Source organism: Pan paniscus, chromosome X (genome assembly GCF_029289425.2).
Source record: "Pan paniscus chromosome X, NHGRI_mPanPan1-v2.0_pri, whole genome shotgun sequence".
In the NCBI taxonomy this organism is placed as follows: domain Eukaryota; kingdom Metazoa; phylum Chordata; class Mammalia; order Primates; family Hominidae; genus Pan; species Pan paniscus.
In genome coordinates, this window is record NC_073272.2 from 57,998,418 (window position 1) to 58,026,376 (window position 27,959).

Sequence of the window (27,959 nt, forward strand, 5' to 3'; positions counted from 1 at the left end):
GATAAAAAGCATTTTTACATATTTAAGTTCCCTTTAATCACTATCCTGTATCCTATTCCATTTCCTCTTCCTCATGGGTGCAAGTTTGGTATATTTCTAAAAGAATATTTCAAATATACATAAGAATGTATTAGAGTGCTGTTTGGCATGTATTAGGTTGGTGCAAAAGTAATTGCGGTTTTTGCTATTACTTTCAATGGCAAAAACCATTGTATAATAGTAACAATTCGTTACTTTCAATGGCAAAAACCGCAATTACTTTTGCATCAACCTAATACTAATTAATTTGGCTTTTTAGATCTATACATATTAACATATTTAAAGCTAGTCATCTTTTTACCTCTCTATTTTATTAATTATATTAATAAAATAGAGAGGTAAAATAATATTAATTATTCCATTTCTCCATCGATGGATATAACATACCTGTATATATATATTTTTCTTATCTTCAGATTTATTAAAGTATTTGTGACCTAATGACTTTGAAATGCTGTTAAATGTTGAAAGCAGTGGTGCTTTGGTGGATGCTTGGTAGAGGGTGGGGGTTGGGGAAGAATTTTCTGTGTGGTTTAACCTAGAGTTAGAAATATATAGATAAATTTGAAATTATTTCTTCTATTTTTCAAGTTCTCTTTCTCAGCATTGCTACATCTTTATTGCTCTTACTTAATCTGTAATTAAATTAGGTAAATATGTCAATGTTTGCCACTACTATTATGTGCCTGTCAATTTCTACCCATACTCTTCCCCAAAATACCTTTCTGTAGTGCATACTTACAAAAATCATCAGAAAATTCAAAATCTTATGAAAATAGAAAATAAGAATTATTCATAATTTCAGCAAACAGTACTAACGGCCATTAACTTATTTGTGTATAGCCTTCCAGATTTTTTTACACATACGGTTTACATATACAACAAACTGTTCAAAAATTGCTTTTAAAATAAAAATATATTTATTGTATTTTTGATATTGGAACATATATTCTTATATAGTTTGTAACTGTACAGAAATATACAAAGGCATAATTGAAAATACTCTGTGATTTCCCTATAACTACAGTTTATTTCATGTATACCTTTAAAGACACTCTATATTTTCTTGTATGGTAATATGATAATGTGCTCAACTAATCTCATGTAAACAGATATTTAATATATTTAAATAACATTTTAAAATGCTACAATGTATATACATTTTATACATAAATATTTTTGCATCCTCATCCGATTATTAGGCGAAGTGTCTAGGTTAGGCATTTCTAAATAAAGGTGGAAACATTCAAAATGCTGATATATATTTTCAAATTGCCCTATGGTTGTAACAATTCACACTTCAGCTAGCCTGTGAGGGCATTTTTTAGGGTCCCTGTCAACAAGAAGGTTTACCATTATTTTTTCCCCTGCCAATATGATAAGCCAAAAGTAGAATTTTATTGTTTTAACTTGATTTCTTTTTATTAGTAGTGAAATTAATCATCCTTTTTTAATGTCTATTGGCCATTTGCACTCCTTTTGTAAAATGCATGCTCCTGCTCTGTCTTCTTCCCTTCCCCTACTGGAGGTGTTCCTCTTTTCTTTTTGCTTTGTCAGAGTTCTTTATTATTCATTTTTCGTCTTATACGTGGGATCGGTTCGATTCAGGCTTTCACCCTTTTACTGCCTTACAGATTGCTAATATACATTCTCCATTGGTCTTTTAATGTCGTTTACAGAAGCTGACTCTCTACCGCCTCCTTCTCTCCGTCTCACCCTCTCTGCCTCGCCTGCTCTGTACTGTTCTGTTCTCTTCTCTCTCTCCCTTTGTTTCTCTCTCTCCCTTTTTTCTTTTCAGTGCAGAAGTTTTTAATTTTGACCGAGCCAAATCTATCAATCTAGGCCTGGCGCCGCGTCAGCAGAGGGGGCGGGGAGGCGAGCGCGGAACTGGGGGAGGGGAAGGGGCGGGGATCAGCAGGCGGAGCGGCTGCCAGAGTTGCTGGGAGTGCGCGCGGTCGGATCACAAGGCGGCGGCGGAGGAGGCCCAGAGACCGGAGCGCGGGGACCTCAGCCAGCGGCCTACGCCCAGGCCTTTCTCCACCGGAGGACCAGGGAACCGCAGTCTTCATCACAGAGGTACCGTGCTCCGCGCTCCCCGCCTGACCCGGCCCAGCCCGCTGCGGCGGCGCCTCCTTCCTTCCTCCTTCCCTCGCGCTCTCTCTTTCGCCCGCCCGCGCCTTCCCTGCCCGCCTGCGTCACCGCGGCCGCCATGGCTGAGAATGGCGAGAGCAGCGGCCCCCCGCGCCCCTCCCGCGGCCCTGCTGCGGCCCAAGGCTCGGCTGCTGCCCCGGCTGAGCCTAAAATCATCAAAGTCACGGTGAAGACTCCCAAAGAGAAAGAGGAGTTCGCGGTGCCCGAGAACAGCTCGGTTCAGCAGTTTAAGGAAGCGATTTCGAAACGCTTCAAATCCCAAACCGATCAGCTAGTGCTGATTTTTGCCGGAAAAATCTTAAAAGATCAAGATACCTTGATCCAGCATGGCATCCATGATGGGCTGACTGTTCACCTTGTCATCAAAAGCCAGAACCGACCTCAGGGCCAGTCCACGCAGCCTAGCAATGCCGCGGGAACTAACACTACCTCGGCGTCGACTCCCAGGAGTAACTCCACACCTATTTCCACAAATAGCAACCCGTTTGGGTTGGGGAGCCTGGGAGGACTTGCAGGCCTTAGCAGCCTGGGCTTGAGCTCGACCAACTTCTCTGAGCTCCAGAGCCAGATGCAGCAGCAGCTTATGGCCAGCCCTGAGATGATGATCCAAATAATGGAAAATCCCTTTGTTCAGAGCATGCTTTCGAATCCCGATCTGATGAGGCAGCTCATTATGGCTAATCCACAGATGCAGCAATTGATTCAGAGAAACCCAGAAATCAGTCACCTGCTCAACAACCCAGACATAATGAGGCAGACACTCGAAATTGCCAGGAATCCAGCCATGATGCAAGAGATGATGAGAAATCAAGACCTGGCTCTTAGCAATCTAGAAAGCATCCCAGGTGGCTATAATGCTTTACGGCGCATGTACACTGACATTCAAGAGCCGATGCTGAATGCCGCACAAGAGCAGTTTGGGGGTAATCCATTTGCCTCCGTGGGGAGTAGTTCCTCCTCTGGGGAAGGTACGCAGCCTTCCCGCACAGAAAATCGCGATCCGCTACCCAATCCATGGGCACCACCGCCAGCTACCCAGAGTTCTGCAACTACCAGCACGACCACAAGCACTGGTAGTGGGTCTGGCAATAGTTCCAGCAATGCTACTGGGAACACCGTTGCTGCCGCTAATTATGTCGCCAGCATCTTTAGTACCCCAGGCATGCAGAGCCTGCTGCAACAGATAACTGAAAACCCCCAGCTGATTCAGAATATGCTGTCGGCGCCCTACATGAGAAGCATGATGCAGTCGCTGAGCCAGAATCCAGATTTGGCTGCACAGATGATGCTGAATAGCCCGCTGTTTACTGCAAATCCTCAGCTGCAGGAGCAGATGCGGCCACAGCTCCCAGCCTTCCTGCAGCAGATGCAGAATCCAGACACACTATCAGCCATGTCAAACCCAAGAGCAATGCAGGCTTTAATGCAGATCCAGCAGGGGCTACAGACATTAGCCACTGAAGCACCTGGCCTGATTCCGAGCTTCACTCCAGGTGTGGGGGTGGGGGTGCTGGGAACCGCTATAGGCCCTGTAGGCCCAGTCACCCCTATAGGCCCCATAGGCCCTATAGTCCCTTTTACCCCCATAGGCCCCATTGGGCCCATAGGACCCACTGGCCCTGCAGGCCCCCCTGGCTCCACCGGCTCTGGTGGCCCCACGGGGCCTACTGTGTCCAGCGCTGCACCTAGTGAAACCACGAGTCCTACATCAGAATCTGGACCCAACCAGCAGTTCATTCAGCAAATGGTGCAGGCCCTGGCTGGAGCAAATGCTCCACAGCTGCCGAATCCAGAAGTCAGATTTCAGCAACAACTGGAACAGCTCAACGCAATGGGGTTCTTAAACCGTGAAGCAAACTTGCAGGCCCTAATAGCAACAGGAGGCGACATCAATGCAGCCATTGAAAGGCTGCTGGGCTCCCAGCCATCGTAATCACATTTCTGTACCTGGAAAAAAAATGTATCTTATTTTTGATAATGGCTCTTAAATCTTTAAACACACACACAAAATCGTTCTTTACTTTCATTTTGATTCTTTTAAATCTGTCTAGTTGTAAGTCTAATATGATGCATTTTAAGATGGAGTCCCTCCCTCCTACTTCCCTCACTCCCTTTCTCCTTTGCTTATTTTTCCTACCTTCCCTTCCTCTTGTCTCCCCACTCCCTCCCTCTTTGTTTCCTTCCTTCCTTATTTCCTTTAGTTTCCTTCCTTAGCCGTTTTGAGTGGTGGGAATCAATGCTGTTTCACTCAAAAGTGTTGCATGCAAACACTTCTCTTTATTCTGCATTTATTGTGATTTTTGGAAACAGGTATCAACCTTCACAGTTGGGTGAACAAGTGTTGTCCTACAGATGTCCAATTTATTTGCATTTTTAAACATTAGCCTATGATAGTAATTTAATGTAGAATGAAGATATTAAAAACAGAAGCAAATTATTTGAAGCTCTCTAATTTGTGGTACGATATTGCTTATTGTGACTTTGGCATGTATTTTTGCTAGCAAAATGCTGTAAGATTTATACCATTGATCTTTTTTGCTATATTTGTATACAGTACAGTAAGCACAATTGGCACTGTACATCTAAAAATATTACAGTAGGATCTGAGTGTAATATGTGTAACCAAAATGAGAAAGAATACAAGAAATGTTTCTGGAGCTAGTTATGTCTCACAATTTTGTAGAATCTTACAGCATCTTTGATAAACTTCTCAGTGAAAATGTTGGCTAGGCAAGTTCAGTTAAAATATAGTAGAAATGTTTATCCTGGTATCTCTAAGTATACATTTAATTGTACAGAAAATTTACAGTGTAACATTGTGTCAACATTTGCAGATTGACTGTATATGACCTTAATCTTTGTGCAGCCTGAAGGATCAGTGTAGTAATGCCAGGAAAGTGCTTTTTACCTAAGACTTCCTTCTCAGCTTCTCCCATAAAGAGACCCTAATATGCATTTTGATTTGTAATTGGAAATGTAACTTTCGCTGAAAGTGTCATGTGATGTTTGCATTACTTTTAACTGCTATGTATAAAGGAAAGTGTGTCTTTTGACTTCATCAGTTATTTCTCTTGTGCACAGAGAAAAATGCATTAAAAATGACTAAAAAAAATAAAAAATTAAAAAATGGATAAATCTTTTCTTTTTGCCTTTTGGCCCTAGGATCGTGTTTAGGAGGATTATCCCACCCCGAGATTATATAAATCTTATCCTATATTTCTCTAACTTATATGGTTTTATTTAGAAAATGTTTTGTCCTGTCTGGAATTATCTTGATATATGGATTTAGGTATTCTAACTTTTTTGCCCCAAAGGGTTAGCCAGTTGTTAACATATTTATCTTTTCCCCCAACATATGAAATGTCATATATGTATATACTTTATTCTGTGTTTGGATTCCCTTTAGTTCCATTGAACATTGTGGCACCAGTACACCAGCCTGTAGATGAGTTAGAAATGGGACTTTGTATCTTTTAATGTGAGACCTCCTCTTGATCTTTTTTATTTTTTACAATTTTCTGACGATTCTGACATGTTTATTTTACCAGATGAATTTTACGGTTAATAGATTCTTCCCCCAAAAATATATTGAGAATTTGGTTGGGATTCTCTTAAATTGATATGACTGTGAGGACTACAGAATTGCATTGCTTTCCAGAAACATGTTGCCTTGTTTCTGAAAAACTTTATATATCCTTCAAGAGAGTTTTACTTAAATCCTATATAATTTGTAATAAATATGTTCCTAGGTAATACAGACATACAGGGAACACGTTGATACTGCTTATTGGAGCTTTTAATATGTTACCTATGTGGTCATTTTTGCTATATAGGAGAATAATTTATTTGCATCGATTATTTTAAATTGGCAATTTATTGAAATCTATTAATTTTAGAGATATTCATTTGATCCTTTTGAGTTTTTCCAGGTGAGAAATCCTATCAATTATGTTATAATTATATGTTTTCCTTTTCAAAATTTATAACATAATTTCTGACTGCATGGGTTAAACATTTTCATAACAGTGCTAAATAATAAAGGTGGCAGTGGCATTTTTGTCTTGTTTCTCATTTTAGCAAGAATGTGTTTGCTACAGCAATTCCAAATTGTGTTTTGTGAAAAAAAAATATTCTTCTGGGAGACAAGGAAATACGTTTGCAAAATGCTGTATACTTTAATCTCTCTTGGAGACTCATTGTGCAATAAATGTTGGCTAGTATTTTTTTTTAATGGGTAGCTTCTTCAATTAAAAAAAAAAAACTATTTAACTTTGTGTAACTCAGCATTTTCCGAACTTATTTGAGCACAGAACCACCTTTTTTTTTTTTTCTTTTAAACACACCTAATAACATTTGGCCTGTCAGTGTTCCTCAGAACACCAACTTAGGAAATGGTGATTTATTATTTCATTACTATATCATGCCAGGTATTTGACATAATCACAAAGTCTGTCATAATAAATTCAGTAATTTTAATGACAGATGATTTTATATGGAAATAAATATAAAATTGTAGGCATAGAAAATAACAAGAAATCAATAGCATAGTAGAAACTGGATATTGGCTGAGGCCTGGCTCAGACAGTTAAGCAGATCAGTTTCTTTCAAACACTCAAGGAACAGGAAATTATTTTATTAGCTTTGCCAAATGTTTATTTTTAAGTGTATTTTGTTTTCTCTTGGAAAAGATCCACGTCTTTATTAAGTCTACTATTATTTTGCTTATAACTTCATTTATTTTGGCCTTTTAAAAATTACTTTTAACTGTTCTTCCTCCATCTCTTACATGATGTAATTTCCTCCTATTATGTTGCAGGTTCTTTTTAAAGGCTCTGTTTTTGTTTTGGGTTTTCTTCATCTACTATTGATCCAAGATTTATCCATTTATTCATCATTGAATCAAGAAGGGTATATCCTGACCTGCTATCCCTCCCCCTCCAACAAGAGTGGAACAATTATTTTGTATCCATTCACTGTTTACTGGGTTGTCACCCCATCCAACAAGAGTGGAACAGTTTTTTTGTATCCATTCCCTGTTTACTGGGTTGTCACCCCCTCCCAATGGCTCTGCGATCCAGCAAGATATGGTAGTAGGGAGGGAGCTAATGCCAGGGGCAAACCCAGCAGGATGACTTCACCCTCAAGACAGCTTTCCTCATTTGCTTTTGTCCTCTGTTTCAGGTACGTGATATCATACATACTTTCTCTACTCGTGTGGGAGGGGAGGGGCAGGGGGCATATACACAACTTGGAAACAAAACCTGTTGGTTCATTAAAGGGGACTTTTGCATCAAGTTGAGATCTCCATGCTAGTTGAGAAACTAGGATCAGGAGACACCTGTATTTGGGTGTGGACAAGCTTGCCCTCTGAGAGAGGACAGCCTGCTCCAAATTATGTTAATCTGCAGTGTCAAAATAGGACCAAATTGACTAATTCTTGTTAGGGCCTAGCCTAGTGATCAGGGTTGAGATGTCAGGAAAGCCATTTGGCCTGTGTCTTATAATTCAAAAAGGGATTCAAATTCAGACTTTTGACACTATCCTAAATGAATTGATAACTCTAGCCACAAAGCCAGACTGACCTGATGGAAAATGTTTGTCATACAGCTTAATTTAGTATATGTAAAGAAATTAAATTATTTGGCAATTTTGATATTCCTAATTGAGTATTATTAAAAAAATATACTGAGGCCAGGCACAGGGGCTCGCTCATGCCTGTAATCTCAGTACTTTGGGAGGCCAAGGTGGGCAGATCACGTGAGGTCAGGAGTTTGAGACCAGCTTGGCCAATGTGGTGAAACCCCATCTCTACTAAAAATACAAAAAAATTAACCAGGCGTGGTGTTGCACGCCTGTAATTCCAGCTACTCAGAAGGCTCAGGCACGAGAATCACTTGCACTCATGAGGCAGAGATTGCAGTGAGCTGAGATCACACCATTGCACTCCAGCCTGGGTGACAGAATGAGACAATGCCTCATAGAATTAAGAACCTATTCTCATGCCACCATTTTCCCAGAATTCTGTTAGAAGACTTAGGGGAAAAGCAGTTTTCTGTAAATAGAAAGGAGAAGCATGATTCAGCAGATATCAGACTGAAGCCACCTCAAAGAGCAGGCTTCATCAGGTGGTGCACATGCTTGCATAGGCTTTACACACTTTGACCATGGGTAAAAACCCTTGGCAAAAGCTGCTGTAAACCAACAAGTTCAAAAGTTTGGGTAATGTCATTTTAAAAAGGAGTTGTTTGTCCCAGCATACAAGGACAACATTTATTTGTCCAGTGGGTATGAATTGAGGCATATAGCTCCAGCTGTATTGAGGTATCTGAGCACAGATTTGAGCTCCCTAAAACAGCGCTTTTGGAATCCATATTTAGAACTGTGTAGATTAGCAAACTTAAGATAATTTCAAGAAAGATTCTGTAATTCATTATTAAAAGCATGGTTGATGAGCTTGAAAGAAAGAAGAAAGATGATTACTCGGCCCTAGCATGTATTTCACAAGATTGCCAAACTAAATTTTGTTAGGTTAGAATAACAATAATAGCTAACATACTCATTGCTATGTTCAATCTCGTAGTAGCTCTGTAAGGTAGCACAATTACAAGCTTCCCCAGCTTACAGATAAGGAAATAAGCTGAATGAGACTAAGTAACTTGAGCAAGGTCACACTACTTACTATTAAGTGACAGAGTCAAGGTTTGAACCCAGTTCTGAGATTCTAGACTATGCTCTTAAGCAGTACATTATACTGCCTCCCCTTAAGTCTATTAAACTATACTGGTCTGTTAATCAGAGATTTTACTATAAGTTGTATACTAGCTGGCCTCCTGGGTGTTGTTCAGGAGAACATTGGCTCTTGTTAAATAAATACATCTCTGCTACTGTTCACATTGGAGCAGTTTACACAAAAATGCACATGTGAGAGTCAGCTCTGTCATAAATCAGTAACTGCAACTTCGAGCTTTGCCTTTCTTACTTTCAAGATGTGGCTAATATTTGAAACTGCCCTTAAATACATCCGTTTATAGTGGCCTAATACATAACAGTATGTCTCCAAAAAAACAATCACATGGGCCACTTGTACTTCAGGTGCTCTGGAGGATGCCTACCTTTTTGCTGAACCGCCTTCCAGAGATCTCAAAAGGCAAACATTATGTACCTCATCAAGCCGTTTGGCAGTTTCTCATAATATCCTTGAGATTAAAATGGAGTAACAAGATGATAATGACAGGACAGTAGATGGGTTAATAATTTGAATTGACAGTGTTCAACAATATAGATATCAAAGTGAACAAAGGTTTCCAACCTCAGCCCTGTCCCATCAAAGTTGTTTTATAATGACTAGCAAGAAAATATAAAATAGCATGCCCATCCCATTGCAAATAATATAGAATTAGATGGCAGAATAAATGTACTTGATATCACTAGCATGATCCGGAAAGTCCTTAGGGGCTGAGAAAAAAAATAGCCAAATCTAGCAGGATTAAATTGAATAGGATCAAATATGAAGTCCTGTACTTATATCAAAAATTCAGTTACCAAGGGGAAGTGGTTATGTGGCCTAACAATTGCATATATGAAGAAGACTCTAGTTTTTTTTCTTTTTTCATTTTTTTGAGACGGAGTCTTGCTCTGTCACCCAGGCTGGAGTGCAGTGTGCGATCTCGGCTCACTGCAACCTCCGCGTCCCGGGTTCAAGCAATTCCCTGCCTCAGCCTCCCAAGTAGCTGGGATTACAGGCACCCGCCACCACGCCTGGCTAATTTTTGTATTTTTAGTAGAGACAGGGTTTTACCATTTTGGCCAGGCTGGTCTTGAACTCCTGACCTCGTGATCCACCCACCTCAGCCTCCCAAAGTGCTGGGATTACAGGCGTGAGCCACCGCTCCTGGCCAAGAAGACTCTAGTTTTAATTTACTCTTAAGTTCATGAGCCAGCCGTGTGAGGTTACAGTGTACCACATATAATGAAATATTAAGCTCCATTAATAGAGTCATGGTTTCCAGAACAAGGAAGGCCTTAAAAATCATGTTTATTCTGTACTTGATAGTTTATGTTGGGAGATTTGGGTCATATCAGAGTGGCACAATCAAGATGGACACAGACAACCTGGAAAGTGACTAAGAAGGTGACTGGTTTACAAGCAGACAAGACAGTTTTTGAAATAATCAGGAATGCTTTACTCTAAAGACAAGTTTGTGGATATTTTCTGCAAATAATTGAAGTCCTGTCACACAGAAGAGAGGTAGCATTTACCTGAGTACCTCCAGAGGGCAGATCAATTCAAATGTTCAAATAAGTCAAAGTTGTTGCCTACTGTTAGTAACTTTCTATCATTTAATTGTAGATGCTTTGCTTTTTGGAGCTGCTTCAGCAGAAGCCCACTTGGCAGAAATGTTTAAGAATGGTTTTATGTATCAGGTAGAACTTTGGATTAGAAGACCAACAACGTTCTTTGCAAAGCTAATGTTCTCCCAGTGGACTTTACAGCTTCTTACTGAAGATGCAAATTCTGGGATCAAAGTTGATCTAGAATGAAGTCATGTTACAGACTTCTATCCTGCATTTCCTAGTTTAGTAAACACTCATGAGTAGACCGAATACATTTTTTTACATATAAGATCTAGGTAAATTCATCATTTTAATTTTTAATGCTACATATGGTAAAAGGACCCAAATCATATAATGTTAAAATGAATGTCACAAAGTACTCAGAGCTTGGGAGGAGAAAATAGGAAGGGATGTCTGAGGTCAAAGGACTCTGGTTAGAGGGTGAAGGCTACAGGAGTACTCTGACCTCCTGTTTCTCTTGATAATATTCCCCTACCCCTTGTCATTCACAGTGGTGGTTAAAGTGGTGGGAGTAAGCTGAAACTGAGAGTGGAATGTGAAATGTGATGGCAGAGGGTATTTTTTTAATTCCATGTATATTTCTTTAGTCACAGTGATCGTTTTGGAGCAGGAAAAAAAATGTTTGTGTTTTCCATTATGTGACACCCAAGTGGGTGTCCTTATATTAAATAAAATACCTTAAGATTCTGAGTCACTATAGTTTATATTCTTTATAAGTTGCACTAGAATTCCAAAGAGTCTGGAAAAGAACATCCTGGTGTTAGTGACAGGCTGAAACACAACACACATCACATTCCTTATTTGTGGATATGAATTGAACATCAAATATGTGTAGGAGACAGTGCATGTATATGTTTCTGTGTGTTTGTAATTTTTGCTTTGCCAGCTAAATCAGCGTTCTCTCCACAAACTCATAATGATGAACCACCTTCATACTATTCTACATTAGATATTTGCCTTCTGCATAGGCCTTGACATGGTTGAACCACAAATCATGTGACCAGAGGCAAAATCACAGCACACTGCAGCCTTGAACTGGGCTCAAGCTATCCTGCATCAGCCTCCTGAGTAGTTAGAACTACACGCATGTGTCAACATGCCCAGCTAATATTTTTTACAGTTTTTCTTTTAGAGATGGGTTCTTGATATGTTGCTCAGGCTGGTTTTGAACTCCAGGTCTCAAGTGATCTCTTGCCTTGGTCTCCCAAAGTTCTGGGATTATGAGTGTGAACCACTGTGCCCAGCCTTGTTTGGCTTATTTTAAAATAAACTTTTCATCCTAAAATGATTCCAGATTTATAGAAAAAATATTCAGACAGTACAGAGTTCCCATATACCCCCACCAAACTTTTCCCTATTATTCTGATCTTTACATTAGTATAGTGTGTTTGTTACAATGAATGAAGCAATGTTGATACCTTGTTATTAAGTCCATACTTTATTCAGATTTCCTTTTTTTATTATCATTATTATTATTTATAGAGACAGGGTCTCGCCCTGTGGCCCAGGCTGGAGTGCAATGGTGCGATCTTGGCTCACTGCAACCTCCACCTCCCAGGCTCAAGCGATTCTCCTACCTCAGCCTCCCAAGTAGCTGGGACTACAGATGCATGCCACCACAGTGGCTAATTTTTGTATCTTTTTGAAGAGATGAGATCTCGCCATGTTGCCCAGGCTGGTTTTGAACTCCTGGACTCAAGCAATTTGTCCGCCTTGGCCTCCCAAAGTGCTGGGATTACAGGCACTGCGCCTGGCCAGATTTCCTTAGTTTTTACCTAATGTCCTTTTCCTGTTCTAGCATCCCATCCAAGATACCACATTGTATTTAGTCATCACATCTTCTTAGGCTCTCTTGACTGTGACAGCTTCTCAGTCATTCTTTGTTTCTCATTACCTTAACAAATTTGAGGAAGACCACAGAGGTGAAGTGACATTTTTATTACACACCAAGCATGCATGGTGTGTATCAACATGACTTATTACTGTTGATGTTGATTAAACTTAATCACCTCGTTTGCGGTAGTGTGTGTCAGTTTCATCCACTATGAAGTTATGTCCTTCACCTTTCAATACTGTACTCTTTTTAAGGAAGTTACCGTGTGCACCCCACACTTAATTGGAGAGTTATGCTCCACATTTTTGAGGATGGAGTATCTACATAATTTATTTGGAAATCTTCTGCATGGGAAATTTATCTCTCTGCTGCCATTTATTTAAAAGCATATTTATATCAGTATAAACTCATGGATATTTTATACTTCAGGTTATAATCCAATACTATTTTATTTTGTTGCTCAAATTGCTCCATCTGTGGCCATTGAGTGTTTTTCTGGCTGACTCACAAGGCCTTTTGGTACACTCTGTCTTTTTTTTCCTGTTTTTAGCACTTCCTTACTTTCTGGCACTGCAAGTTTCTCCAGGATTATCTTGTATATTTCTTGGCCCACTTCTTCTAGGACCCCTGGTTTCATTTATTGGAGAATTGCACTGGAGCCCAAAATCTGGGTGCTAGGTGTTCTTGTTGCTATTGGGGTGTTATTGATTCTAGGCCCTGTTAGCTGACTGAGCAAGGAAATATATGTGCATCAAGACCTTTGTATATACACATTTCTATAAATGTTTCTTTTATGTGTAATTATCTGGATCTATATTAAGCTAAACATGAGATCTTTCTGATGTCTCCAATTCTAATCCATTGCCAAAGGATCATTAATAATCCATATGGATCGTTCAAACTTCCTTTCTCTACTTATCTGTAACCTCTCAACTGCAACAGTGAGAAACCTGGCTTCAGTTATCTGCCATCCATTTACTTATTGTTCAATTTCAGTACACATGTACAGCAGTATCAGAACTGTTAACCTATGCCTCATGGGAAATAACTTTGTTAAATAAAATCAAGAGCTTATGTAGAGTTTCTTTTGCCTTTAGTCTTACAGACTCGACTCATTTCTATAGTGACTTACATCAAGATCTTTCTTCCCACACCCTTCAGTGAGGTTGTTTTGTATATTTTATTACAGTTAAATTGTTTTGTCACATTGTACATTTCATCCCTGGGATCCCTCAACCTCTTAAATTTTTTAAAAATGTGTATATATTAAGATCCACTCTTTGTGCTGTAAAATTCTATGGTTTGTGACAAACATGTAGTATCCTATATCTACCACTATCATAGAGAATAGTTTCACTGTCCTACGAAGTCCCTGGCGGTTCCACTATTCAACCCTCTGAACCCCTGGCAATCACTGAACTTTTTATCATCACTATAGTTTTATCTTTTTCAGGAAGTCATATAATTAGAATAATACAGCATGCAGCCTTTTCAGAGTGGCTTCTTTCACTTAGCAATTTGCAGTTAAGATTCATTGAAGTCCTTTTGTGGCTTGATACCTCATTTCTTTTAATGTGAATAACTTTCCGCTTCATTGGCATACCACAGTATATTTATTCACTCATTGAAAGACATCTTGGTTGCATACAGTTTTGGGGATTATGAGTAAATCTGCCATAAATATTCACATGCATGAAACACCTTTAATTTGGTCTGGGATTTTTGAAATTTATGCTTACTTTTTAGATTTTAAAACATGATTACCTTTTAATAAAATGGAATATATACTCATTATAAAATAAATTTTAAATGTGAAATATAATGAAGAAAATAAGAAAAAACACACATAATCAGAAATAACCACTATTTTTTTTTTTTCCAGACGGAAGTCTCTTTCTGTCGCCCAGGCTGGAGTGCAGTGGCGCGATCTCAGCTCACTGCAGCCTCCGCCTTCTGGGTTCAAGCGATTCTCCTGCCTCAGATTCTCCAAGTAGCTGACATTACAGGCTCACGCCACCACGCCCAGCTAATCCCGGTTAAGTTTTGTATTTTTAGTAGAGACGGGATTTCACCATGTGAAATCCCAGCTAGACTGGTCTTGAACTCCTGGCCTCAAGCGATGCACCCACCTTGGCCTTCCAAAGTGCTTCGCCTTCCAAAGTGCTGGCATGAGCCACTGTGCCAGGCCAGAGATAACTACTATTTCATTTGTATATATTTTTTCAACTTTTATTTTAGATTCAGTTGGTACATGTGCAAGTTTGTTATCTGAATATAGTGTGTGATGCTGAGGTTTGGGGTATGAATGATCCCATCCACCAGGTACTAAGAATAGTACTCAACAGTTAGTTTTCCAACCTTTTTCTCCCTCCCTTCCACACTAATGGACCCCAGTGTCTATTGTTGCCATCTTTATGTCCATGAGTACCTGATGTTTAGCTCCCACTTATAGGTGAGAACACATAGTATTTGATTTTCTGTTCCTGATTCACTTAAAATAATGGCCTCCAGCCACATCTATGTTGCAGCAAAGTACATGATTTCATTCTTTTTTCTTGCTGTGTACAATTCCATTTTGCATAGGTACCATATTTTCTTTTTCCAGTCCACTGAGGATGGGCACCTAGGTTGATTCTATGTCTTTGGTATTGTGAATAGTGCTGCAATGAACATGTGAGTGCATGCATCTTTTTGGTAGAACAATTCGTTTTCTTTTGGATATATAGCCAGTAATGGGATTGCTGGATAGAATGGTAGTTCAGTTTTAAGTTCTTTGATAAATCTCACAACAGCTTTCCACACTGGCTAAACTAATTTACATTCCCAACAACAGTGTATAAGCATTCCCTTTTCTTTGCAGCCTCACTAGCATCTGTCGTTTTTTGACTTTTTATTAATAGCCAATCTGACTGGTGTCAGATGGCATCTCATTGTGGTTTTGGTTTGCATTTATCTGACATGATGATGAGCATTTTTTCATGTCTTTGTTAGCCATTTGTATATCTTCTTTTGAGAAGTGTCTGTTTATGTCTTTTACCCCTTTTTAATGGGTTTGTTTTATTTTATTTTTTGGTTGTTCGATTGTTTAAGTTCCTTATAGATTCTGGCTATGAGACCTTTGTTGGATGCGTAGTTTGCAAATATTTTCTCCCATTCTGTAGGTTGTCTGTTTACTCTGTTGATAGTTTATTTTACTATGCAGAAGCTCTTTAGTTGAATTAGGCCCCACTTGCCAATTTTTGTTTTGTTGGAATTGCTTTTGAAAATGTAGACATGAATTCTTTCCCAAGGCCCATGTCCAGAATCATGTTTCCCAGGCTTTCTTCTGGGACTCTTATAGTTTGAGGTCGTACATTTAAATCTTTAATCCACCATGAGTTATTTTTTTATATGGTGAAAGGTAGTGTGGTCCAGTCTCATCCTTCTTCTTATGGTTAGCCAGCTATTTCAGCATCATTTATTGTATAGGGAATCCGTTCTCCATTGATTATATTTGTTGACTTTGTCTGCCAAAGATTAGATAGCTCTGGGTGTGAGGCCTTATTTCTGGGCTTTCTAACCTATTCAATTGGTGTATGTGTATGTTTTTGTATCAGTTTCATGCTGCTTTGGTTACTGTAACCTTATAGTTTGAAGAGGGTTAACATGATGCCTCTGGCCTTGTTCTTTTTGCCTAAGATTGCTTTGGCTATTCGGGCTCTTTTTGGGTTCCATAGGAATTTTAGAATGGTTTTGTCCAATTTTATGAAAAAAAAATAATATTGGTAGTTTGATAGGAAAGCATTAACTCTGTAGATTGCTTTGGACACAATGGCCATTTTAATATTGGTTCTCCCAATCCATAATCATAGAATGTTTTTTCGTTTGTTTGTTTCATCTATGACTTAGTGGTTGTATAGTTCTCCTATAGAGATTCTTCATCTCCTTGGTTAGATGTATTCTTAGATATTTTCTTTTTGTTGTGTTTATTATAAATGGGATTACATTTTTGATTTGGCTGTCGGCTTGAACTTTATTGGTGTATGGAAATGCTGCTTGTTTCTGTATATTGATTTTGTATCCTGAAACTTTTCAGAAGTTATTTATCAGTTCTGGGAGTCTTTTGGCAGAGTCTTTAGGGTTTTCTAGATGGGGAGTCATATTGTCTGTCAAGAGAGATAGTTTTGTTTCTTCTTTTTCTATTTGGATGCCTTTTATTTCTTTCTCTTGCCTGATTGCTTGGCTAGGACTTCCAGTACTATGTTGCATAGTAGTGGTGAGAGTAGGCATCCTAATCTTGTTCCAGTTCTCAAGGAGAATGCTTCCAGTTTTTGTCTATTTAGTATGATGTTAACTGTGGGTTTGTCATGGATGGCTGTCATTATTTTCAGGTATGTTTCTGTAATGCTTAGTTTCTTGGAGAGGTTTTCGTTTTGTTTTGTTTTTAGCATGAAGGGATATTAGATTTTATCAAAAGCTTTTTCCCTGTCTATAGAGATGATCATATGGTTTTTGTTTTTGATTCTGTTTATGTTGTGGATCATGTTTATTGATTTGTATATGTTGAACCAAACTTGCATCCCAGGAATGTAGCCTACTTGTTCATGGTGAATTAACTTTTTGATGAGCTGTTTGCTGATATTTTGCTGAGGATCTTTTTGGTCTACATTCATCAGCGATATTGGCCTGTAGTATTGTTTTTGTTGTGTCTTTGCTAGGTTCGGTACCAGGGCGATGCTGGCTTTGTGGAATAAGTTGGGGAGGAGTTTCTCTTCTTTGGTTTTGGAAATAGTTTAATGGAATTGTTTCCAGCTCTTCTTTGTGTGTCTTTTGAATTCAGATATGAATCCTTCTCATGCAGTGCTTTATTATGTTTGTAGGTTTTCTATTACTGATTAAATTTTGGAACTTGATATTGGTCTGTTCAGTGTTTCAATTTCTTCCTAATTCAATCTTGGGAGACTGTGTTTCCATAATTAACCTTTTTTTTTTTCTACATTTTCTAGCTTGTAGCTTGTATGTGTAGAGGGCTGTTTTTTTTGTTTTTGTTTTTTGTTTTTGGAGACAGAGTCTTGCTCTGTCACCCAGACTGGATTGTAGTGGCATGATCTCAGCTCACTACAACCTCTGCCTTCAGGGTTCAAGCGATGCTGCTGTCTCAGCCTCCCAAGTAGCTGGGATTACAGGCACCCACTACCACGCCCAGCTAATTTTTGCATTCTTACTAGAGATGGGGTTTCACCATGTTGGCCAGGCTGGTCTCGAACTCCTGACCTTGTGATCCACCTACCTCGGCCTCCCAAAGTGCTGGGATTACAGGCATGAGCCACCGTGCCCGGCCAGAGGGGTTTTTAATAGTCTCTGAGGATTTTTTTGTATTTCTGTGGGATCAGTTATAATGTCACTTTTGTTGTTTCTGATTGTGCTTCTTTGGATATTCTCTTGTTTTCCTTCTTAATCTAGCTAGCAGCCTGTCCTTTCAAAGAACCAACTTTTGGTTTTGTTGATTCTTTGTATGAATTTTTTTGTTTCAATTTCATTCAGCTCCACTGTGGTTTTAGTTCTTTCTTTTCTTCTGCTAGCTTTGGGCTTCATTTTTTCCTTGTTTTTCTAGTTCTTCTAGGTGTGATGTTAGATTGTTAATTTGAGATCTTTCCAACTTTTGAGGTAGGCATTTAATGCTACAAACTTTCCTCTTAACACCGCTTTTGCTGCATCTAGAGATTTTCGAATGTTCTGTCTCTGTTTTCATTTATTTCAGCTAATTTTTTGATTTTTTGCCTTGATTTTATTGTTTACCCAAAAGTCATTTAGGAGCAAATTGTTTAATTTTTATGTAATTGAGTGGTTTTGAGAGAGCTTCTTGGTATTAATTTCTATATTTATTCCATTGCAGTACAAGAGGATGGTTGATATAATTTTGATTTTTTTGAATTTAATGATGTTTGATTTATGGCTGAGCATGTTCTGTGTAATAATCGTGGACTATGTTCTGTGTGCAGATGAGAATGCATGTTCTATGGTTGATGGGTGGAATATTTTGTAGATATCTATTAGGTCCAATTGGTCAAGCAACTAGTTTAAGTTCAGAATCTCTCTGTTAGTTTTCTGTCTCAATGATCTGTCTAATGCTGTTTGTGGAGTGTTGAAGTTCACCACTATTATTGTGTGGCTTTGTAAGTCTACATGTAGGTCTTAGAAGTCCTTCTTTTATGAATTGGGATTTTCTGATGTTGAGTGCATATATATTTAGGATAGTTCAGTCTTCTTGTTGAATTGAACACTTTATCATTATGTAATGTCCTTCTTTGTCCTTTTTCCTGTTCTTAAAGTCTACCTTACGTGATACAATAATAATGATGTCTGCTCTATTTTTTTTCCATTTATGTTGTACTTTTTCACCTCTTTACTTTGAGCCTTTGGGTATCATTACATGTGAGATGGGTCTCTTCGAGACAGCAGACGGTTGCCTCTTGTGTTTTATCCAACTTGTCACTCCATGCCTCTTAAGTGGGGTATTTAGACCATTTACATTCAAGGCTAATGTTGATATGTGAGGTTTGATCCTATCGTGAGATTGTCAGCTGGTTACTTTTTAATTTATATTGGGTTTTGTAGGGCCTGCGGGCTATGTACTTAAGTATGTTTAAGTATGTTAAGTATGTTTTTGTGGTAGTGGGTATCATACTTTTCTTTCCATGATTAGAACTCCCTTAAGGATCTCTTGTAAGTATGGTCCAGTAGTAACAAATTTTCTTTGTGCTTGCTTGTCTGGAAAATATTTTATTTCTCCTTAGGTTACGAAGCTTAGTTTGCTAGAATATGAAATTCTTCATTGGACTTTCTTTTCTTTAAAAATGATGAAAATGGGCCCCCCATATCTTCTGGCATGTAAGGTTTCTGCTGATAAGTCCACTGTTAGACTGATGGGATTCCCTTTTTATGTGATGTACCCTTCTCTAACTGCTTTCAAGGTTTTTTCTTTATTGTATACCTTGAACATTCTGGTTTCTTTATGCCTTTGTGGTGTTCACTATCTCACAGGTGTTCTCTGTATTTCTTGTACCTGGATGTCTACCTCTCTAGCAAGATAATGGAAGTTTTCTTGAATTATTCCCTCAAATATATTTTCCAACTTGTTTGCTTTTTCTCTTCTCTTCTCAGGAATTACAATAATTTGTAGATTTGGTCATGTTGCATAATTCCATAGCTCTCAAAGGCTTTGCTCATTCTAAAAAATTACTTTTTCATTTTTATCAGACTGGGTTAGCTCAAAAGACTCATCTTCAAGCTCCAAAATCATTTCCTCTGCTTGGTCCAGTTTGTTAATGAAGTTTTCAGTTGTATTTTGAAATTCCTTAAGTGAGTTTTTCAATTTGAGAAACTCTGATTTATTTCTAAGATGTTTGTCTCTTCCTTTCCTGAATTGCTTTAGAAGTTTATTTTTATTGATTTTCAGCCTTGTCTTGCATCTCACTGAGCTTTCTTGCCATCCATGTTTTGAATTCTTCATCTGTCACTTCTGAGTTTCCTTTTTTTGTTATTATTATACTTTAAGTTTTAGGGTACATGTGCACAATGTGCAGTTTAGTTACATATTTATACATGTGCCATGCTGGTGTGCTGCACCCATTAACTCGTCATTTAGCATTAGGTATATTTCCTAAAGCTATCCTTCCTCCTCCCCCCACACCACAACAGTCCCCAGAGTGTGATGTTCCCCTTCCTGTGTCCATGTGTTCTCATTGTTCAATTCCCACCTATGAGTGAGAATATGTGGTGTTTGGTTTTTTCTTCTTGTGGTAATAGTTTACTGAGAATGATGATTTCCAGTTTCATCCATGTCCCTACAAAGGACATGAACTCATCATTTTTTATGGCTGCATAGTATTCCATGGTGTATATGTGCCACATTTTCTTAATCCAGTCTATCATTGTTGGACATTTGGGTTGGTTCCCAGTCTTTGCTATTGTGAATAGTGCCGCAATAAACATACGTGTGCATGTGTCTTTATAGCAGCATGATTTATAGTCCTTTGGGTATATACCCAGTAATGGGATGGCTGGGTCAAATGGTATTTCTAGTTCTAGATCCCTGAGGAATCGTCACACTGACTTCCACAATGGTTGAGCTAGTTTACAGTCCCACCAACAGTGTAAAAGTGTTCCTATTTCTCCACATCCTCTCCAGCACCTGTTGTTTCCTGACTTTTTAATGATTGCCATTGTAACTGGTGTGATATGATATCTCATTGTGGTTTTGATTTGCATTTCGCTGATGGCCAGTGATGGTGAGCATTTTTTCATGTGTTTTTTGGCTGCATAAATGTCTTCTTTTGAGAAGTGTCTGTTCATGTCCTTTCCCCACTTTTTGATGGGGTTGTTTGTTTTTTTCTTGTAAATTTGTTTGAGTTCATTGTAGATTCTGGATATTAACCCTTTGTCAGATGAGTAGGTTGCGAAAATTTTCTCCCATTTTGTAGGTTGCCTGTTCACTCTGATGGTAGTTTCTTTTGCTGTGCAGAAGCTCTTGAGTTTAATTAGATCCCATTTGTCAATTTTGGCTTTTGTTGCCATTGCTTTTGGTGTTTTAGACATGAAGTCTTTGCCCATGCCTATGTCGTGAATGGTAATGCCCAGGTTTTCTTCTAGGATTTTTATGGTTTTAGGTCTAACGTTTAAGTCTTTAATCCATCTTGAATTAATTTTTGTATAAGGTGTAAGGAAGGGATCCAGTTTCAGCTTTCTACATATGTCTAGCCAGTTTTCCCAGCAGCATTTATTAAATAGAGAATCCTTTCCCCATTTCTTGTTTTTCTCAGGTTTGTCAAAGATCAGATAGTTGTAGATAAGCGGTGTTATTTCTGAGGGCTCTGTTCTGCTCCATTGATCTATATCTCTGTTTTGGTACCAGTACCATGCTGTTTTGGTTACTGTATCCTTGTAGTATAGTTTGAAGTCAGGTAGTGTGATGCCTCCAGCTTTGTTCTTTTGGCTTAGGATTGACTTTGCGATGCGGGCTCTTTTTTGGTTTCATATGAACTTTAAAGTAGTTTTTTCCAATTCTGTGAAGAAAGTCATTGGTAGCTTGATGGGGATGGCATTGAATCTATAAATTACCTTGGGCAATATGGCCATTTTCACGATATTGATTCTTCCTACCCATGAGCATGGAATGTTCTTCCGTTTGTTTGTATCCTCTTTTATTTCATTGAGCAGTGGTTTGTAGTTCTCCTTGAAGAGGTCCTTCACATCCCTTGTAAGTTGGATTCCTAGGTATTTTATTCTCTTTGAAGCAATTGTGAATGGGAGTTCCCTCATGATTTGGCTCTGTGTTTGTCTGTTATTGGTGTATAAGAATGCTTGTGATTTTTGTACATTGATTTTGTATCCTGAGACTTTGCTAAAGTTGCTTATCAGCTTAAGGAGATTTTGGGCTGAGACAGTGGGGTTTTCTAGATATACAATCATGTCATCTGCAAACAGGGACAATTTGACTTCCTCTTTTCCTAATCCAATACCCTTTATTTCCTTCTCCTGCCTAATTGCCCTGGCCATAACTTCCAACACTATGTTGAATAGGAGTGGTGAGAGAGGGCATCCCTGTCTTGTGCCAGTTTTCAAAGGGAATGCTTCCAGTTTTTGCCAATTCAGTATGATATTGGCTGTGGGTTTGTCATAGATAGCTCTTATTATTTTGAGATATGTCCCATCAATACCTAATTTATTGAGAGTTTTTAGCATGAAGCGTTGTTGAATTTTGTCAAAGGCCTTTTCTGCATCTATTGAGATAATCATGTGTTTTTTGTCTTTGGTTCTGTTTATATGCTGGATTACATTTATTGATTTACATATATTGAACCAGCCTTTCATCCCATGGATGAAGCCCACTTGATCATGCTGGATAAGCTTTTTGATGTGCTGCTGGATTAGGTTTGCCAGTATTTTATTGAGGATTTTTGCATCAATGTTCAGCAAGGATATTGGTCTAAAATTCTCTTTTTTGGTTGAGTCTCTGCCTGACTTTGGTATCAGGATGATGCTGGCCTCCTAAAATGAGTTAGGGAATCCTCTTTTTCTGTTAATTGGAATAGTTTCAGAAGCAATGGTACCAGTTCCTCCTTATACCTCTGGTAGAATTCGGCTGTGAATCCATCTGGTCCTGGACTCTTTTTGGTTGGTAAGGTATTGATTATTGCCACAATTTCAGAGCCTGTTATTGGTCTATTCAGAGATTCAACTACTTCCTGGTTTAGTCTTGGGAGGGTGTGTGTGTCAAGGAATTTATCCATTTCTTCTAGATTTTCTAGTTTATTTGTGTAGAGGTGTTTGTAGTATTCTCTGATGGTAGTTTGTATTTCTGTGGGATCAGTGGTGATATCCCCTTTATCATTTTTTATTGAATCTATTTGATTCTTCTCTCTTTTCTTCTTTATTAGTCTTGCTAGTGGTCTATCAGTTTTGTTGATCCTTTCAAAAAACCAGCTCCTGGATTCATTAATTTTTTGAAGGGTTTTTTGTGTCTCTATTTCCTTCAGTTCTGCTCTGATTTTAGTTATTTCTTGCCTTCTGCTAGCTTTTGAATGTGTTTGCTCTTGCTTTTCTAGTTCTTTTAATTGTGATGTTAGGGTGTCAGTTTTGGATCTTTCCTGATTTCTCTTGTGGGCATTTAGTGCTATAAGTTTCCCTCTACACACTGCTTTGAATGTGTCCCAGAGATTCTGGTATGTTGTGTCTTTGTTCTCATTGGTTTGAAAGAACATCTTTATTTCTGACTTCATTTCGTTATGTACCCAGTAGTCATTCAGGAGCAGGTTGTTCAGTTTCCATGTAGTTGAGCGGTTTTGAGTGAGTTTTGTAATCCTGAGTTCTAGTTTGATTGCACTGTGGTCTGAGAGATAGTTTGTTATAATTTCTGTTCTTTACAGTTGCTGAGGAGAGCTTTACTTCCAACTATGTGGTCAATTTTGGGATAGGTGTGGTGTGGTGCTGGAAAAAATGTATATTCTGTTGATTTGGGGTGGAGAGTTCTGTAGATGTCTGTTAGGTCCTCTTGGTGCAGAGCTGAGTTTAATTCCTGGGTATCCTTGTTGACTTTCTGTCTCATTGATCTGTCTAATGTTGACAGTGGGGTGTTAAAGTCTCCCATTATTAATGTGTGGGAGTCTAAGTCTCTTTGTAGGTCACTCAGGAGTTGCTTTATGAATCTGGGTGCTCCTGTTTTGGGTGCATATATATTTAGGATAGTTAGCTCTTCTTGTTGAATTGATCCCTTTACCATTATGTAATGTCCCTCTTTGTCTCTTTTGATCTTTGTTGGTTTAAAGTCTGTTTTATCCGAGACTAGGATTGCAACCCCTGCCTTTTTTTGTTTTCCATTTGCTTGGTAGATCTTCCTCTATCCTTTTGTTTTGAGCCTATGTGTGTCTCTGCATGTGAGATGGGTTTCCTGAATATAGCACTCTGATGGGTCTTGACTCTTTATCCAATTTGCCAGTCTATATCTTTTAATTGGAGCATTTAGTCCATTTACATTTAAAGTTAATATCGTTATGTGTGAATTTGATCCTGTCATTATGATGTTAGCTGGTTATTTTGCTCATTAGTTGATGCAGTTTCTTCCTAGCCTCGATGGTCTTTACAATTTGGCATGATTTTACAGTGACTGGTACCGGTTGTTCCTTTCCATGTTTAGTGCTTCTTTCAGGAGTTCTTTTAGGGCAGGCCTGGTGGTGAAAAAATCTCTCAGCATTTGCTTGTCTGTAAAGTATTTTATTTCTCCTTCACTTCTGAAGCTTAGTTTGGCTGGATATGAAATTCTGGGTTGAAAATTCTTTTCTTTAAGAATGCTGAATATTGGCCCCCAGTCTCTTCTGGCTTGTAGAGTTTCTGCCAAGACATCTGCTGTTAGTCTGATGGGCTTCCCTTTGTGGGTAACCCGGCCTTTCTCTCTGGCTGCCCTTAACATTTTTTCCTTCATTTCAACTTTGGTGAATCTGACAATTATGTGTCTTGGAGTTGCTCTTCTCAAAGAGTATCTTTGTGGCATTCTCTGTATTTCCTGAATCTGAATGTTGGCCTGCCTTGCTAGATTGGGGAAGTTCTCCTGGATAATATCCTGCAGAGTGTTTTCCATCTTGGTTCCATTCTCCCCGTCACTTTCAGGTACACCAATCAGACATAGATTTGGTCTTTTCACATAGTCCCATATTTCTTGGAGGCTTTGTTCGTTTCTTTTTATTCTTTATTCTCTAAACTTTCCTTCTCACTTCATTTCATTCATTTCATCTTCCAGCACTGATACCCTTTCTTCCAGTTGATCGCATTGGCTCCTGAGGCTTCTGCATTCTTCACGTAGTTCTTGAGCCTTGGCTTTCAGCTCCATTAGCTCCTTTAAGTACTTCTCTGTATTGGTTATTCTAGTTATACATTTATCTAAATTTTTTTTCAAATTTTCAACTTCCTTGCCTTTGGTTTGAATTTCCTCCTGTAGCTCAGATTAGTTTAATTGTCTGAGGCCTTCTACTCTCAACTCGTCAAAGTCATTCTCCATCCAGCTTTGTTCCGTTCCTGGTGAGGAGCTGTGTCCCTTTGGAGGAGGAGAGGCGCTCTGCTTTTTAGAGTTTCCAGTTTTTCTGCTCTGTTTTTTCCCCATCTTTGTGGTTTTATGTACCTTTGGTCTTTGATGATCGTGATGTACAGATGGGTTTTTGGTGTGGATGTCCTTTCTGTTTGTTAGTTTTCCTTCTAACAGACAGGACCTTCAGCTGCAGGTCTGTTGGAGTTTGCTAGAAGTCCACTCCAGACCCTGTTTGCCTGGGTACCAGCAACGGTGGCTGCAGAACAGGGGATTTTTGTGAACCAAAAATGCTGCTGTCTGATCGTTCCTCTGGAAGTTTTGTCTCAGAGGAGTACCCGGCCGTGTGCAGTGTCAGTCTGCCCCTACTTGGGGGATGCCTCCCAGGTAGGCTGCTCGGGGTTCAGGGGTCAGGGACCCACTTGAGGAGGCAGTCTGCCCATTCTCAGATCACCAGCTGCATGCTGGGAGAACCACTGCTCTCTTCAACGCTGTCAGACAGGGACATCTAAGTCTGCAGAGGTTACTGCTGTCTTTTTGTTTGTCTGTGCCCTTCCCACAGAGGTGGAGCCTACAGAGGCAGGCAGGCCTCCTTGAGCTGTGGTGGGCTCCACCCAGTTCGAGCTTCCTGGCTGTTTTGTTTACCTAAGCGAGCCTGGGCAATGGCGGGTGCCCCTCCCCCAGCCTTGCTGCCACCTTGCAGTTTGATCTCAGACTGCTGTGCTAGCTATCAGTGAGACTCCATGGGCATAGGACCGTCTGAGCCAGGTGTGGGATATAATCTCCTGGTGCACCGTTTTTTAAGCCCGTCGAAAAAGCGAAGTATTAGGGTGGGAGTGACCCGATTTTCCAGGTGCCGTCTGTCACCCCTTTCTTTGACTCACTTCCCGAGTGAGTCAATGCCTCGCCCTGCTTTGGCTGGTGCACGGTGCGCTGCACCCACTGTCCTGCACCCACTGTCTGGCACTCCCTAGTGAGATGAACCCGGTACCTCAGATTGAAATGCAGAAATCATGCATCTTCTGCGTCGCTCACACTGGGAGCTGTAGACTGGAGCTGTTCCTATTCGGCCATCTTGGCTTCCGAATCTTCCATTTCGGTTAAGGATCATTGCTGAAAGGCTAGTGCAATCTTTTGGTGGTTTCACTACATTCAGATTTTTCATAGTGCCAAGATTCTTATGCTGGTTTGTCTTCATTTGGAGATGCTAGCACTTCTAATTTGGGGGTAAGATTTTTTTCTTTCACTGTGTTTTTAAAAAATTTTTTAAAAAAATGTTTTTTTCTTTCCCTTACTGTAGAGAATGCTGGGTAAGTTCTTTTGGCTTTGCTTCTATAGCCCTGTGCACTTCTTTCAGCAGGCTTTATATTGGGCTGTACAGTTTGTCCTATAAGCCTATAGATGGCACTTATAAGTAACAGTTAGCTATAGCCAAGGAGGCTAGGTATATACTTAATCCTTGTTTACTATCAGCTCTCTTTTGCCTCAGGCATTGGGCTGATTTGTAGACTGCGCAGAGATCTGAGATCCCTGCTTAGCCCTGGTGGGATGAGAGCCATGAATGGTGGGGCCAGACTGGGCAATTCCACCTGCTGGTCCCCTGATGGCAGACACAAGCACCAGTGCCAGGGGAGAGTCCAGTGGGTGGCCAGCAGGCCTCCAGAGGTTTGCCTGGGCATGGAGCTAGGAAACCTCTTTGGCTCCAAATACTCTCTGCATGGAGATAAGAGGTAGCCTAAACTCCTATTCCAGGAGAGTGAGTATTCTAGATGTCTGGAGATCTGCCTGGGCATGGAGCAGACAGAGCCCTACTGCATCAAGATCTATGTCCATGAAGGGTGGGGTGGCTCAGGCTGCTGAACCAGGCAAATGGGTACTTCAGATACCTAGAGGTCTGCCTGGGTGTGGAGCAGAGAGAGCCCTGCTAAACCATGTCTATGTTCAGGAAGGGTGGGGCAGTTCAGGCTGCTGGACCAGGTGAACAATTGCTCTGAATGCCTGGAGGTCCGCATGATCACGGAGCAGAGCCACACTGCACCAAGATCTATGTCCAGGAAGGGTGGGGTGGTTCAGGCCGCCGAACCAGGTACACAGGTGTTCCATATGCCTGCAATTCTGCCTGGTTGTGGAGCAGAGAGGCCTCCCTGCACCACAATCTCAGGGGAACAGGGTGGTGGACCCAGAAATGACACACACAGATCAGTTTCAAGTTGTCAAGCAGGCCCTGGCTGCATGTCACTGCCCAGGAGAAACTACAGCTGTAATAATTCTCCTCCCATCCAGACTAGTAACGGGGAAAGCACAATTCCAGTGCCTGCTGCTAAGGCACTTTCCACAGTACTGGCTATGGAGGCCCCTATCCTGCTCCAGAGCAGGTACTCTAGTCTCTGGCCCGAGACTGAAATGCCTGTGCAGACACGCTGCTGCGTCACCAAGGAATGGCTGAGTTTGTATGCACTGGTGTTAAAAGTGGCATCCTGCTCTCAATTCTGGGTCTGGGAAAATGTCTGCAGCTTTTCCAAGTGTCTTTCCCTCACAGTGTCTCCAAGCTTTTTCCTCACCCACATTCGATTCCTAGATTTCAGTTCCTGGAGCAAAGGGAGAGTAGGGGGAACATGTTAACACTAGTTAACATATATGTATAATTTTTTCCAAGTCAGTAAACAGAGATTTGCTTCATTCTTTCCAGTAGTTACATAATACTAAAATGTAAGAAATATTTCAATGCATGAATATACCATCACTTATTAATCTCTATTAATGAACTTTAGGCTATTCTATATATTTGCTGATAAACATGACTCCAGTTATTATAATTCTACATTCAACGTAAGTCATTTCTTTAGTTATTTTTGTTAGATGAATTTCTAGAAATGGAATTCTGGATAAAAATGTTTGCAGATTTAAAAAATAGATAATACCAAATTACCCTTCAGAATGGCTGTACTCATTTAGACCCTGCCAAAAAAAAATGTAGAATTCCTATTTCTTTCTCAACACTGGATTCTGAGAGAAGTTGTGTTA

General features: G+C 39.7%; 1 protein-coding gene across 1 annotated transcript; it reads left to right on the forward strand.

Moving 5' to 3' along the window:
- The first annotated feature begins 1,028 nt into the window (after positions 1–1,028).
- UBQLN2 (ubiquilin 2) lies at positions 1,029–5,325 on the forward strand. The gene has a single exon (XM_003807433.7). The coding sequence runs from the start codon at positions 2,249–2,251 to the stop codon at positions 4,121–4,123; it is 1,875 nt and encodes a 624-aa protein (XP_003807481.1). The 5' UTR covers positions 1,029–2,248; the 3' UTR covers positions 4,124–5,325.
- The last annotated feature ends 22,634 nt before the right edge of the window (positions 5,326–27,959 follow it).

Bases quoted from the DNA above. Each gene is read 5' to 3' on its own strand.
- UBQLN2 (XM_003807433.7), top strand. From the start codon at position 2,249: ATGGCTGAGAATGGCGAGAGCAGCGGCCCCCCGCGCCCCTCCCGCGGC.